The sequence below is a fragment of the Cryptomeria japonica genome, chromosome 11, assembly GCF_030272615.1.
Source record: "Cryptomeria japonica chromosome 11, Sugi_1.0, whole genome shotgun sequence".
NCBI classification, from domain to species: domain Eukaryota; kingdom Viridiplantae; phylum Streptophyta; class Pinopsida; order Cupressales; family Cupressaceae; genus Cryptomeria; species Cryptomeria japonica.
This window is the reverse complement of record NC_081415.1, coordinates 503,029,470-503,046,179: the sequence shown is the minus strand read 5'-3', so window position 1 is coordinate 503,046,179 and position 16,710 is coordinate 503,029,470. Positions and strand designations below refer to the sequence as shown.

General features: G+C 36.2%; 1 protein-coding gene across 1 annotated transcript in view; it reads right to left on the bottom strand.

The window, feature by feature from the left end:
- LOC131860270 (uncharacterized) overlaps positions 1 to 10,614 on the bottom strand; it is a 31,301-nt gene extending 20,687 nt beyond the window's left edge. The window contains exons 1-3 of the mRNA XM_059214654.1: positions 10,303 to 10,614; positions 9,402 to 9,518; positions 9,186 to 9,308 (exon numbers count right to left, since the gene is read on the bottom strand). Of these exons, the coding sequence (XP_059070637.1) occupies positions 9,186 to 9,308; positions 9,402 to 9,518; positions 10,303 to 10,614 (552 nt within the window). The remainder of the gene's footprint in view (positions 1 to 9,185; positions 9,309 to 9,401; positions 9,519 to 10,302) is intronic.
- Positions 10,615 to 16,710: the final 6,096 nt, after the last annotated feature.

Sequence of the window (16,710 nt, the reverse complement as noted above, 5' to 3'; positions counted from 1 at the left end):
TAGGTGGCTGACCTAATTGTTTAGGTCCCGGGTTGGTATAAATATGATGTAAGATCTCTTTGATCGTGGTATGGGATTATATGTGTGCGAACAAAGTTGTAATCACATGCAGAGGTTTTGGTTGATCATAGGTGATCGAATTGGGTTTGTGAAAGAGGTTTAAGACCTTTGGTATTGAGCTTAACCAGAACTATACTCAAGCATAGGAGATGCTATTCTTGCAATTCATTCATCTTTCCGGATTGTAGTCTGGATTTTTTTGTAGTTAGCGAGGCTCCTTTTGTGATGAGCAGTGCACTCTAGGCTGTTGTCCTTCCTGCATGTGTAGGTCACTCTCATTTTAATCACATACTTACTGCAAAAGTATTATTTAACTGTGGGTAGGCTTCCCACCATGGTTTTTCCCCTTACCAGGTTTTCCATGTACAAATCTTGGTGTTATGTGTTATGGATGGTTGGTAATTATTCTGTGATTTATGTTTGTGCTTAATTGTTATATCTACTATTCTGGTAATTGGTTTATGCATTCCGATAAAAGGTTTTGTGTGCTTAAAGTTTTATAACATTTTGACAACTAATTCACACCCCCCTCTCAGTTTTCCACTGGTTATCCTAACAATTAGTATTAGAGCTTAGTCCTCTTTGCAGAAGCTTAACCGCTTGAGGAAGATGCTATGGAAACTAATAATTCAACTGCATCTGTTTTTCGAAGAGAAACCCCTAAGCTTGATCTGACAAATTACAGGGTATGGAAGATCTAGATGGAGACTCATTTGAGATGTATTGGGAAAGAGATTTGGGAGATCACAGAGAAAGGCTATACTCCTCATAATTTGGCATCTGGCAATTCTCTTCTGACAAACTTGGATAAGGACATTGAAAATGATTGTAGAGATAGAGAAGCACTCTTGAGTGCATTTTCTGATCAACAAATTATGGGATTAACTGACCAATCATCTGTGAAGGCTATATGGGATAAGTTGGAGGCTCTAAATGAAGGTGACCCTACTATTAAAATTGCAAAACTTGATGGTTACTGAGTGAGGTATGAGAACTTGAAAATGGAAGAAGATGAAAGGATTACTGCTTTTATAGAAATAGTTAATGAGATTGTTATGGGAATTCAGTGTTGTGGTGGATCTCTGAGCAAAGATGAGATTGTTTCTAAAGTATTGAGATATTTTCCACCGGCTTACAAGATGAAGGCTATTGCAACTAATGAGCTGAGAACAATAGCTAACACTTATGTTATCAAGGATACTTTGGTTGGAAAGTTATCTTCTTTTGATCTTGAAGAATTTGGTCCTAAAGGAGCTGCACAGACTGAATCTGCTTTTCATACATTTGCATCATCAACCGACAAGAGTGATTGGAAAGATTTATATGCGAAGGAACTCAAAGAAATGAAGAAAGAAGATGATGAGTTTGAGCAACTTGAAGCCCTATTTTCTAGAAGAGTACCTAAAGGTCCGATAGGAAGTAAGTATGAAGGGAAATCACCTTTTAAATGTTTTGCATGTAATTAGATAGGTCATTTTTCATCTAGATGTCTTGAAAGGAATTCAAGATTTGAGGAGAAAGCTAGAAGATCCTTTAGGCCTAACCATGATTATCAGAACAAGCACTAGTACAAGAGGAACACAGACAAATCATGTTACTATGTAGATGAGGAAGGTGTGACTAATTCTAATGATGAACTGGCACAAGATTCAGGTAGTGGATCCGACAGTGGAAAAGAATGGGTATTTTTAGCTATCAAGGAAGATGCTTCGACACCTGTCAAAATGAGGAAAAGGCCCTTGCTGCTAAAATTGAAGACAAGGATGAATGGGTGATAGATAGTGGATGTTCACATCATATGACTTGAGATAAAAGGAAGTTTGTATCTTTGCAAGAATTTGATGGTGGTCTGGTTAGATTTGGAGATGATAAAACATGTATGATCAGAGGAAGAGGAACTATATCATTGGATGGTAAGCATGACATTGATAATGTTTATTATGTTGAAGGTTTAAGGCATAATATTTTGAGTGTGGGACAATTGGTGGATAAGGGATTTCAATTATAGTTCAAGGATGGAAAATGCAAAATTATCAAAAGATCTAGTTTGGAGATTGCAATCGGTACTCAGACTAAAGGTAACATCTTTCATTTGAACTCCAGTGAGAAGACATGTATGATTGCACATGTTGATGAGAGTTGGCTATGACATAATAGGTTGTGTCATGTGAATTTTGATTGCATTGTAAAGATCAATTCAACTAAGGCTGTTAGAGATATACCTAAGATTGTGAAGCCTTATAATCCAGTATGTAAGGAATGTTAAATGGGAAAGCATGTCAGAACTTCTTTTAAGAGTATAGAAGACAAATCTAATAATGTTCTTGATCTTATTCATACTGATTTGTGTGGTCCTACTAGAATAAAAAGTTTTTAGGGTGATAGATATTTTATGCTAATCGTTGATGACTATTCTAGAATGATGTGGGTTACTTTTCTAAGGGAGAAATTTGAAGCTTTTGAAAATTTTAAGATATTTAAAGCTAAAGTTGAGAGAAAGACAGGATTGAATATTGTAAGCTTAAGGTCCAATCAGGGTGGTGAATCCACATCCAGTGAGTTTAATAGTTATTGTGAGAATCATGGGATAAGGAGATAGTTGTCTGCACCCCAGAGACCTTAATAGAATATTGTTGTGGAAAGAAAGAACATAACTATCTTGAATGTGACTAGAACTATGATAATGGAAGCTAATAAACCTCAAATCTACTAGAGAGAAGCTGTGAGCATGATGATATACACATTTAACAGAGTTCATATCAAAGGAGGCACCGATAAGACACCTTATGAGTTATGGTTTGTCATACACCTACAGTTAAGTATTTCAAAATCTTTTGTAGTAAATGCTATGTCAAAAGAGATGATTCCATTGGAAAGTTTGATCCTAGATGTGATGAAGGGATATTTCTTGGTTATTCTAATGAAAGCAAAGAATATAAATGTTATAATAAAAGATTGCAGAGAATTGTGGAGAGTGGTAATGTCAAGGTGGATGAGTTGTAAAAAGGTCAAATTAGAACTTATGAGAGAGAACCAAAAGTGGATATGATCATAACTGAACCGGTAGCACCTATACCAAAACATAATGTTGAACCAGTTACCCCAGCAATATCAAAAAATTCAATAGTAACTGAAGATCAGAGTAGAGGAACAAAAAGTTAGAAGACTCCTAGGTATGTAAGGTTAAATCATTCAGAAGATTAGATCATTGGAGACAAGAACAAAGGAGTAATGACAAGAAGAAGTTTGGCAGCTGATGAGGTATGCTTAATTTTTCAAATTGAACCGACATCAGTTATTGAATCTTGTAAAGATGAATGTTGGATGAAAGATATGGAAGAGGAATTAGATCAAATAGAAAATAACAAAACATGGACTTTAGTTTCTCAATCTAAAAATAAGAATGTTATTGGAACTAAACGGGTTTTTAGGAATAAATTGAATGAGGATGGATAAGTTGTGAGGAATAAGGCTATATTAGTATGTAAAGGATATTGTCAGAAGGAAGGAATTGATTAGGATGAGACTTTTGATTTGAGAGCTAGGATTGAAGCTGTGAGATTATTTCTTGCTTATGCTGCCCAAAAGAAATACAAGGTTTATCAGATGGATGTTAAGTGTGCATTTTTGAATGGAGATCTTGAAGATGAAGTTTGCATTGAGCAAATTGATGGATTTTCACTTTAAGATGACAAAACCATGGGTTATAGGTTAAGGAAAGCTTTATATGGATTGAAACAAGGCCCTAGAGCTTGGTATGCTAGATTGGATAAATATATTTTGAAGCTTGGTTTCACTAAAGGTAATGCTAACAATAACTTATATTACAAGATCACTCATGATGACATATTGATTGTTGAAGTCTTTGTTGATGATATCATATTTGGATGTGAGGATAAGTTATGTATGGAATTCTCTGATAATATGAAGAATGAATTTGAGATGTCTATGATTGGAGAGATGAAATTTTTCCTAGGTTTGTAGATTAATCAAACCGATAAAGGTATTTTCATCAATCAAACTAAGTATGCTAGAGAGTTGTTGAAGAAATTTGGTATGGAAAATTATAAACCGGTTGGTACCCCTATGGTTACAAGTAAAAAATTGACAAAGAATGACGCATCAACTCTGATAAATCCTACAATGTATAAATCTATGATTGGAGGTTTGTTATATCTAACTTAGACTATACAGGATATAATGAATGCAATTTGTATTGTATCAAGATATCAAAGTGATCCTAGAGAGAATCATGAGAGTGTGGTGAAAAGGATTTTTAGGTATTTGCAAGGAAAAATTGAGTATGGATTGTGGTATCCTAAAAATGATGACTTTACACTATGTGCATATACAAATGCTGATTGGGCTAGAGATGTTGATGACCTGAAGAGCACATCTGGTGGAGCTTTTTTTCTTGGAAAGAAACTTGTTTCATGGATCAACAAGAAAAAATCATGTACTTCTTTATCTATTGTTGAAGTTGAGTATGTTGTTGTTGGTACTAATTGTACACAATATCTATGGATGAAGAAAATGTTGAAGGATATAAGGGTAGATTGCAATGAATTGGTAGTTATTTACTATGATAACTCTGCTACTATTACCATATCAAAGAATCCGGTATTTAATTCTAAGAAAAAACACATTTCTATCAAGAATAATTTTTTGAAGGAGAAGGTGGAAGCAAATGAAGTCAGAATGGTTTATGTGAACACTAAAGAGCAGATTGCAAATATCTTGACTAAACCTTTGCCTAAGGAATCATTTGAGTAGTTCAGAGACATATTGGGAATTTTCGCCCCTTCGATAGAGACTTGAGTGATGCTGATTGGCATCAATCCAACATGCATTACCAGAATTATCATTCATTTTGGATTGATGTGGTGGTGCTACTACTCAGGGGGAGTAGTCAGCTGTGTGGTTCAGAGGTTTTATGATTTTTCTTTGATGTTTATGTCAGATTTTTGGCATTGATGTCAAAGGGGGAGAGATATTTATGTGAAAAATAGAGCTTAACAGGGATATCATTCACAAGGAGAGTTTGGTCTATTAGTTCATAACGTCATTGTCATATCATTTTGGGGAGATTGTTGGATGTATTCCTTTAGGGGAGACTTGTTTGAAATTTCTTGGCACTTGGATGTTTTTCACATCTAGTGTTGCCATCAATGCCAAAGGGGGAGATTGTTGGCAATTTGGAGGAATTGATTATGTGTTGCATTGATGTTTATCACTGATGTCAACACTATTTTTTTTGTTCTCTACCGAATTCCAGTAGAGTGGTTGGTCCTTGATGTTGATCTGGAGATTTGTCTCCGGTTTGGTCCGACTATTGGAATTGGTTTGGATTGGTTATTCATGTGTTCCTGATGCGTATCACATTCAGTTGGTTCAGGATTTGATGATCTGAATGGTATCATTTGTTTTAGTAAGCCTTTTGGTTATCGGTATGGGTTTTACCGACAGAGCTTTGTTGAAGATCTTTTGGTGAATCAGATAAGTGGCATTGGTGCAGCTTCTAGAAGGTTATCAGGATGCTGATGGCTATCATGTTCATATTCTAGTTATTCGTGATGTTTCATTTAGCTTATGGTGACCTATTTTGGGTCCAATGTTATTCTGTTAGGTTATGGACCGGTTTATGTAATGTGTTAGTTGATGCTCCCGATGCGTCACCGACTGGATTCATTGCTTAGTTTACGTTGTTTCGGTCTTAGGACAACTTGGTTTATCATTTGTTTGTAGGATTATGTAACAAATTTATTTTTTTATCTTTTAGGTGGCCGACCTAATTGTTTAGGGTCCATACTAGTATAAATATGATGTAAGATCTCTTTGTAGATCGTTGTATGGGATTATCTGTGTGCAAACAAAGTTATAATCATATGCAAAGGTTTTGGTCGATAATAGGTGATCGAATTGGGTTTGTGAAAGAGGTTTAAGACCTCTGGTATTGAGCTTAACTTGAATTGTACTTAGGTATAGGAGATGTTATTCTTGCAGTTCATTCATGTTTCCGGATTGTAGTATGGATTTCTTTTGTAGTCAGCGAGGCTCTTTTTGTGATGAGTAGTGTGCTCTAGGGTGTTGGCCTTCCTACATGTGCAGACCCCTCTTATTGTAATCATATAATTACTGCATAAGCATTATTTGAATGTGGGTAGGCTTCCCACCATGGTTTTTCCCCTTATAGGGTTTTCCACGTACAAATCTCGATGTTATGTGCTATGGATGGTTGGTAACTGTTCTGTGATTTATGTTTGTGCTTAATTGTTATATCTGCTATTCCAGTATTTGGTTTATGAATTCCTGTAAAAGGTTTTTTGTGCTTAAATTTTTATAATATGTTGACAATTGATTCACCCCCCCTCTCTATTGTCCACTAGTTATCCTAACAATTGTGGGATGCTAAGGTAGCAAGGGAATGGTGATTCCCACTATCCCATGACAAGGTAAAGGATACATTGAGGACCATGTGGGATACCAAATCACAAGGAAATATAAGGACCCTGATATCCCGCATGGGTCAACTTTTCACAAGGATGGCTAAATTAAAAACATGAGTAATCAAATGTGGTGGAGCAATTAAAGGAGGGAGCCATGTCAGCATTCAAGGGCGTCAACGCGAAATCAGAGCCATCCATCTAAAGATCAATAGTCACATTTGAATCTCAAAGGCCACCAACTTGCCAAAGCTTGCACGTATGAAGTAATGATGATCCATTTATGAGAAATAAAGTTAAAATTCAAAGTGCATTCTCTCTTCACCCTACGATCAAAGAGCGAAGGAAAGAGAGAAGAAGCGAGCCAAAGAAACTAAAACAATCAAGAGCATTTCTAGAGCTTTCAACAACACCCATTTGCGTTTAAAGTGGTAATTCAAGCTTGCATATCCTTCTCTATGCTTTCATAGGAAATCTTAGGAGTATTTGTCTGTAAATTTAGTAGCTCGTGCCCTAGGTTTAGAGGGAAAGACTTTTCTATTTAGAGTTTTATGTTCTATACTTATCAATGATATCCCCAATTGAGAAAGCATCCTTGCTGCATCCCAAGAGGCTTCCCAATCTAAAATGAACTTTACCCAACTCACCCATGCCATTCCTCTAGTAATCGTTCTGCCTGTCCAAGCCATTGTCGATAAGGCTGCAGAGGAGCAGAACCCTCTTGTTGCTGCTATAAATCCCCAAGTTGGAGATCCAAGTTCACCTCAACAAGAAGCTGCGAAACCTAAGAGGAAGAGAGATGTCAGGAAAATTGTTGTTTAATCCTCTGATAGTGAGTCTTCTGAGGAACCTGGCCCCACTCCTAAGGCCAAAAATCCCACCCCTAAAAGAAGGAAGGAAATAAAATTTCAAACTTATAGTCAGACCATCGAAAGCAAACGAAGGAAATAAAAATGCAAAAACATAAGATAATCAACCAAAAAACCATAACACCATAATTTTTACGTGGAAAACCAGAAAAGGAAAAACCATGGTGGGATTGGAACCCACAATATTCATATACTATGATCAGGAGTACATAAATATTACACAAGGGGAATGCACTTGCATTCGGGCACACTTCCTAGAACCAAACGTTCAATTAAAATATAGAAGTCTCACTAACTTAGAGATCAAATATAACGATAACTACAAAGATTGAACTTCAAGATAGCATAAAACAAAGCCTGAATGAGTTCCAGTTAAGTACAAGAAATCTGACTGTAATACCTCTGCAACTCTTCTCTGTTTTGCTTCTCAGTCAGGTACTAGATCAAGAATGTGCATGTGAAAATGTATCAAAAAGGTTTCTTGATCACAAATCACTCATATCATCACCGAAAAAGATCTTCTACATTGGTCATATATATCCACAGCCACAAAATAAACATTCATTAAGTCGACCAAGCACAATATGTAATGTAACATTTAACCAGGTGTCGGTTCAGACTGGATCACCAAAACATATGCAGATCAACCAAATAGCGTCCAAATGATTTTTTATATATCGGCCCTATCATCCCATGCATGAATCTAACCACCGCAATCACCACAATGATTACGGACCAAAAGTGCTCTGGTTATCCTGGGATGCCGAAGACAGATTACTAGATCACTTCTTCCGAATATCAAAAAACCATGACTGTTGGATAGGATTTCCAAGGAGAGTTTCCATCAATGACAACCCTAATACATTATCCATGCATTAGGATTCACCGGATGAGTTTCAATTGCCAACAATCTCCCCCTTTGGCATTGATGGCACCATTCGTGCAAAATGACTAAGTGTTGAAACCTGTACACCAAATCAAAATTTCTAAGGCTCCCCTCTAGATCAAAATCTTAAAAACCCGTATCAACCTAAAAAAATTTATCCTTCTCTGCAGATTTTTTACTCTAGTCTCCCCCTTTGACAACAATGCCAAAGATGGGGTGTTTCTCAAGAACTTTTATATAAGGGTTATACCAGATATTCTATACATAATTGAAGATATCTGCAAAAATGGTCTTCAAAAATCCTAAGTGGGTATCCCATCCATTCTTCAAGTTGTCCAAAACTGTAATGAAGGCATTGAAAACATAGGCATATATCTCTGCATCTTTGAATTCAAATAGAATAGGCTATGCCATTGTCTTCAAACAATCAACTTTATTTCTCAACATGGTGTCCATCCGAGGAGCAATAAGGTTCTAGAGTTAACCAACTCAACTTAGAATTATCTCCCTTTCTGAATTAGGGCTTAAGATTTGATCAGTAAGAGCCATCACCTAACCTTCTATATTGGTGGCAAGGGCAACATTTGAATCAAATGAGTTAGCTATACTGTCAAGTTTTCCCTGGCAAATGTACCTATCTACTTATCTATATCTGAGGTGAACTTTGGCAGCGTAAGACATGACTTGTATATCTTCCCACCTTCACTCAATGCCTTAGAGATAGTCTACAGTCCTTTGTTCAACCTAACTTTGTCATCTTCAATCATCTTCCAGAAGGTCTGCAAACACACATCTTTAAATCTGTCCAATACTTTCTTGGTGGTTTCCTTTTCCAATGATTCAAAATTGGCATTGATGTTATTGATTAATTGCAAGAGATTACCAAAAGGGTTGGAATTTGGATCTAGTTGCATTTTTTGGTACCACCTTTTGTAGAACACTCATAGACATCTCAATCAACTTCTTGTCCTCAATTTCAGATTTGACCAAGTCTTGACTAGCTTTAGCCTGGACTGCTGCAACTACCATTATCCTTTCTGCTGGGGACATCTACTCAATGTCAATAGGTTTATCAAAATTAATGGAGATCTGTGGGAGAACTCTTTTCCCTTTATCCCTTGGAGTGTTAATTTCCATGATTACCGAGACATTGTTAGTTTTGTGCTTTCCCTTATCGATCTCTTCTTCCTTATCATGTACTTTATCCTTATCCACGTCTTCTCTTTCTGTAACCTTTCCTACTTTATCCTTTTCTTCATCCTATGCACCAGTGTCACCACTTGGTGCAGTAACATCTTTAGGTGTCTCCTGGGCCACTTCACCTTTCATTTCCACCATCTTCCGATGATTAATTAGAGGATTTTGACCGTTTGCTGCATCAAGGGTTACATTGCCCTGGTCTTCTAGATGTAAAGTGTCTTCCTTCAGAGGTTCATCATCATACTTAGGATTGATTGACAATCATTTGTCCTTTAGGAACCTTTTCCATATTTCTTCAGTCTCTTTTCTTACTTCTTTAACCCTGCCAACCATGAGCCTGTTTACTCTATCTTTGCTTCTGAATTCCTTTTGGTTTACCTACTCCATGAGATTATCAACTTCTTCTTGAGATATGCAAGCACTGATATTTATCAATTCACTCTCTTTCATTTCCTTATCTAATATTTCTTGCCATTAGCCTCCTAGCATCAAGAATATTATACAAATATTTCAGAATGCTACATTCTAACTCAATTAATGACTTGCTGAAGTTATGCAAATGCAACACAACAACTTCCTCAAATTCCCTTTTCTCATTCTTATCAAATTCATCATAGTATACACTGATATTCTTAAGATTACCATCCTTAACTATTTCATCAATTAGTTCTTTTGTAGTTAATGGAGGAATAAAGGTATATTTACCTTCCACCTTATCAGATTCAAGGTCCTTATCAAATTATGTTCTTAGCCTTCTTCCCCTTTTAGATTTGTCGGTTAGAGAGAGTTCAAATTGTGTTTTCTTACTCAAATGAACACCACCGGATTATGGTTTCCTAATCACCTTGACAAATTCTCCTTTCTTCTTAGCTTTCTCTGCTTCCTCATCTGACTCTATCTCAGAAGAAACAAGAGGTACAACTACATAAGTTTGTTTAGGCTTCTGCTTCTTCTTCTGCTTCAACACTCCTTTTCTAGATGAGCTTTGAGCTATAGATGATTTCACCGGAGTGGGAGAAGACTTAGTCTCCTTAGGCTTTGTTTGGGAGGGAACTGGTTCTATCTTAGGCTTCTTAGATTCAATCTCTGCTTTCTCCTTAGCCTTTTTAATAGCTTCTTTGCTAAAGCCCATCTGCTCGATCACTGCCTCTGCCATTTTAGTTACTTTTCTCTTTCTTTTCAATTGAGTGAACTTCTTTTGTAACTCCATATCTTTTTCCTTGAAAGTGCCAAATTTTTCTTCAGAAGGGTTAACCAGTTTGCTCAAAAGGTGTTGAGCATAAATTTCAAGAGTTTAAGCATCTATCTCATAACCCATTGGCATTATCTATACTGCTCTACGCTCTACTACCTCCATACGGCACTAGTCTTTAAACACCATGAAGCAGATAGTAGCTGCATATTTATCTACTAGCTCCTTAGGGATCCTTACTCTATTCTTCATTCCGCCTTGGAAGATTTTAAAGAAAATCCACATGGTAGTTGTCCAATTCTCTCTATTTCCCAATTTTTGCAAACCTTGTTTAATCTAAGTGGCTACTGGTAAGTCATAAGCCCATTGGACTCTACCTGTGTCGGGGATCTCATTCATGAAGTACAGTTCTAGACAAACAATTAGTGAACCAAATTTGAAGACATTATTCTTGTCTGTTTTGATTTTCTTCAGATTGTTCGGGAGCTCTTCAAGAAGAACTGTACACAAATCATATTGCATATCCTCTTTTACCATCTGGTAGGCTACATATATCGCTATACCAAAGATAGATGGTAAACTTTGTATTCAATGATCATCGATGCAAATCTAACATCATGCTCCAAGATATCATCAATTATCATTGATTTGCTATTAAATTGAGCACTGATTAGCTTTGTAATGGTTGGGTTTGTCACCTTCCTTAGATTAGGTTTTCCACTGGTTTGATTCAGGCATGTGAATACATGGATTTCCTGCTTGGTTATCTTGTAGGGTTTGTCCAACCATATGAATTCATTGTGGACATGGATCAAAATGTACCTCACCCATTCATCCTCATCGAATTTCAGAAAGTGAACAAATTGCGTGAAACCCTTCCTCTGCAATTGTGCATATTCTGGTTTGGGATTTCCAACCTCATCGATTATGTGGTCACTATACAGGGTTCAGATATCCTTGTTTCCAGTCTCGTCAATTGAACAATGAATGTATTCCCTTGCATTATCAACATGCAAAACTCCATAGGGAACAAACGAAAAATCACCATTGGGATCATCCTCAACAAACTTAAATGGGTGTCTTTTGAATTGTGTCCTTTCTCACTTCCTTGCTCGCTCAGAAACTTCTACTACCAGAGGAGTATTAATGGAAGAAAATGCTCTTTTAAGAAATTTAGGATTCAAACGCTTCGGTAAATACCTATTTGTTTTTTTGGATGCACAAGAACTCCTTGTCAGATGAATTCAAGCCTTCTGATCACCTTGGAAATTGGTTTGCCTTGCTCTGCAGTATCAACTCTTCGTTCACAATGTGAGAAATGATTCACATTTTGCCCCTTTTAACTTCGCAAACCCTAACTTTAAGTTGAAATAAATGCAACTGTAAATTTGAACCAGATGACCTGTTCAACATAATCCAATCAACTGGATGTCAAGAGTGACATGAAGAATTTTGGATAATCATCTCCAAGCATCTGCAATCAACCTTGATCGATCAAAAATCTCTCCAAGGGATTCTGTAAGATTGTGCATGAAGATGCCAACCCCTAAGGCCAAATGCCTTAGTTAGCGGATGAACATTTTGCACTAGATTCAGGTGCAAATCCATTGTCTGGCTTGGATTCATCTTTTATAACCCAAATATTCTCATGCTTGTTTTGGATCTCTTCTACCTTTGATTTGCCTTTGTTTATCGGAGCATTATTCTTTCTTTTACAATACTTTGCAATGTGATCGGTTTTGTTGCATGCATGGCAAATAACATTTTTCTGCATAGGTATGAAATTCATCTGATTTGGTCTCATCTGCATTGGTTAGAGGTATGTCCAAACATCCCACAAGCATAACATATCTTGTTTTGAAAGATTGTTCATTACTGATATGCACATGTTTGAATTGTGACCAAAATTATTGCATATGAAACACAGACCAGCAAAGGTAGGACTATTGTTCATATTATTCATTCTATTATTCATCCTACTTGTGCATTGATTTGCCATATGACAAAATTTATTGCATGTAAAACATCTACCATTGAATTTATGGGTATAGGTTGTCTTACTGGAGGATTCTTTCTGTTTTTATGATTAGGCTTTGCATTGCATTGTCTAGATCCAAAGGATTCTCTTTTCTCATATCCAAGTCCTCTCATGTCTTTTCCATGTCTTTGACTTTCCAGCATCTCATCAAGCCTGGCTGAGCTAGCATTGAATTTGTCTTTGTATTCATTTGCAGAAGTAAGTTCATCTCTTAGGGCAATAATCTATCTTTCAAGTTCTTAACAATTATTCCTTGATTGTGTCAAATCAAGCTTCAACTGATCATTCTCATAAGTAAGCTTGAAGCATTCATCTACTCTTTCCTTCAATGATTGAGTCAACATTTCTTCATTCTTCTTTCAGTCTTCAATATTCTTAGTCATCTTCATCATAATAGATTGCATCTCATTATTCAATACAATATTCTCTCAATAAGCAAGCTTATCACATTCATCAACTTTGTCCTAATATTTCATGCTTTGTTCTTTCTCCTTCAGTTTGTCCATCAGTTCTTTCCTCTTGTCTCTTGAAGTGTTCACTTGATCTTTCAAATCATTAATGAATTCTTTAGCTATATTCAGGTTTCTCTTTAAGGAACTTATTTCATTTCTTGCTGCATCAAGATCCTCAAGTGCCACACAAAGCTATCTCTAAAAACTGAAATCCATTGATTCAATCTCCCAGACCTTCCTCAAGAAGTTAGGCTTCCTCAGAGGAACTAGGCTCTGATACTAATTGTTGGAATCAAGGAACACTAATAGGGGGGGTGAATCAGTGTTCTACCTGTAAATAAACTTTCAAACTTATTCTCAGACCACCAGAAGCAAATGCAGGAAAGTAAACTACAGAAACACAAGATAATCAACCACAAAACCATAACACCAAAATTGTTACGTGGAAACCCAAAAAGGGAAAAACCATGGTGGGATTAGAACCCACAATATTCATATACTATGATCAGGAGTACATAAATATTACATAAGGGGAATATACTTGCATTCAGGAACACTGCCTAGAACCAAAGGTTCAATTACAATACATAAGTCTCACTGACTTACAAATCAAATACAATGATAACTGCAAAGATTGAACTCCAAGATATCATCAAACAATTCCTAGATGAGTTTTGGTTAAGTGCAAGAAGTCTGTCTATGATACCTCTGCAACTCTACTCTGTTTTGCTTCCAGATCAAGCACTAGTACATTTGTAGCAGTTTTTCGACGACTGTTCGTCGAAACTTAGACAACTAAACGTCATAATTCAAACATATTAGGGGAGAAAATCCTCGTTGCTATTTTTTCGTCAGTGATTCCGATGATGAGATTCACGTCGAAATTCTGACGCCACCACGTCAGAAATTTTTATGCACTCGTGGCATGCTTTTTTGACAAGGAGACATCAAAATTGCAACCTCGATGCATCCTTTATCGCTGTAAACTTTGCCGAGGCATTTTACTTTTGCTAGTGTCCATCAGGGTAAGTCTTACTAATAGCCTCTATCGGCAAGACATGATTTCTCCATTGCTACTAGTGTGTGTTCTGCCAATGGACCATCTTCAAGGAGATGTCAGAATTTTGACGATTACGATGACAGACGAAGCTGTATCCTACAAAGTTTTTGTCATTGTAGGTATGGCAATGTCGTCGGTTGTCTTGTGGTGTTCATCGGAATTCCGACCTTCCCCAACATTTAAAAAAAAAAATCCTGACTACTTTTGTCTACACCGATGACCCTTTATTGCCATAACCTTTTCTGATGAATTTTACTTTTTGCTAGTGTCCATCAGGATAAGTCTTACCGATAGCCTCATCGACTATCGACAAGACAAGATTTATCTATTGCCACTAGTGTGTATTCTGTCGGTGGACTTAAATAGTGTATGCTATCCCGATCACATGCTTCTACTTGTCAGTGTTACCATCGGGTTGACTTTTACCGATTACAAAGGATTAATATCAGCAACATTAATATCAGTGAGCTTACAAAGGATTAAGCGCACTAGGTACTTCATTATCAGGAAGATAAAGATGAAATAGCTACAAGAATGCATGAGAAGAGTTATCATAAGGAATCATAATAGTAAATTCAAAAAATTTCTTGCAGCCATACATAAAGCATTCATAAATAGTCATATAGATAGTCATATTGTTGTTTAAAAATACTATCAAAGGAGGATATTATAAAGATAGAGACCTAGAACTTAGTATGCAGTCATGGATAACAGTGTAGGGTTAGGTATAGTCCTAGACCTTGTTTAAAGGGCAACATGTGATAGTGCACGTGCCTAAGGAAAACTCTACAAAATAGTGAGCAACAAGACTGTCAAGAACAATATTTCAGTCTTAGGCATACACAACTCAAGGAGATAATGATTAACAAAGAAAGCACTTACAAAGATATATCTAGTCATAAAAGATAATCATCTGAGTTGGAGACATGAGAATAGTGTAGAACACAAAGTAGATCGTGCCATCATAAGGCGTACACTCCATTTCAAGGCTCCAAACTTAAGGGCAATACAAGGAGATTCCATCAATGCCAATTGTGGTCCATAAAAGCCTTGTCGCAAATAAAATCAAAGATAAAGTATAGTCATAGAGAGATAAGAAGATCAAGTCTATCAAAGAAAAATAAGAACTCGAAGGCATTCAAAGATGTAATAGTCATAAGACATGCACAGATGCTCAGTACAATGGTGATACAGTATTGCAAACCAGTAATGAGGAGTGAAGAATAAGGATTATGATAGAAATCAGGTTCTAAATATAGAGGCACATGAAAGTAAGTTTGAGATTAGACAATGCAGCATGGAGATATGATCACCTTCTATGAGAAAAGAAAGTGCAATCATGATAGTATTTTTTAGTAGATTAGACTATCGTAAACATGCACATGGAAATGACTAAAGGGTGGGAATTTTAGTTAAGTGAACTTGAATTTAGAATGCAAGTTCTTAGTATCATTCATCAGTTTAGGCATTAGTTTTTAAAGAAAATGTGGATTTCTAAGTTCATCATCAGTTTGAGGCCTAAAAAGGTGGAGTTTTGAGGACAATTTCATCAATTCTACATCAATTAGAAGCCTCTCATAGGTCATACATGAGACAAGATGACTTTTGGATAATTTAATAGCTAATTTACTGATTTGGGTATGCATACAGATACATAATCGAGTACGGATTCATGAAATCGGCAAAAAAAAATCCTTGGGTATGGGTACGAGTATAGGTACGTCCATAAACACACATATGACATAAAATATACTCCAATGATATAAAAGAAGTTGAGAGCAAATGTAATCTTGAATTTATTTAGTTTATGACAGACTAAAATGAAATCAAAGTAAACACTCATACAATGAATTGCATAGATGTAGAAACTGATTTGATTAATGATGCTCAATTAGGTCTTGAAACCCTCAGAAAATATTGACAATACCAGATCTAGTCATCAAGATAGTAGGATGAAAAAATCTAGTGATAAATAATGCTACTATAACTGTTGGAAGATCTCAGAGCTGATTACTAATCAATATGATAATGAGATAACCAATAAGAAATCACTAATATCAGTTTCACATCCTTATGACAATATGAAAAAAATCAACAAAAATAGAAATAAAGATCAGATTGCACCAATGATGACAGGCTGTGTATTTATGACAATTGCAATTTGAATAGTAGTTTGGGTCAGATCACACCACTTAGTAGGCTTTGATACCATGATAATTTTAGTAATCAGACCGAGAGTAAATTACAAAAACTGAGAATGCAACACATCATAGCATAAGAGCAACACACAAGAACACAACAATACCCTGGGAAAACCTCCCTCTTGGAGGAAAAACCCAACAACATTATTCAGATCTGATTATATTAATGTCAGAATGTAACTAATTACAAGTACACCCACCTAGGGCTTGAGAAAATCAACTTATCTAAATTACAAGTTCTAATCAGAACTTGACCAAATCCCAATCACATCTAGGGCAGTCTCTAGGGAAGATATCATTTACTTTGAA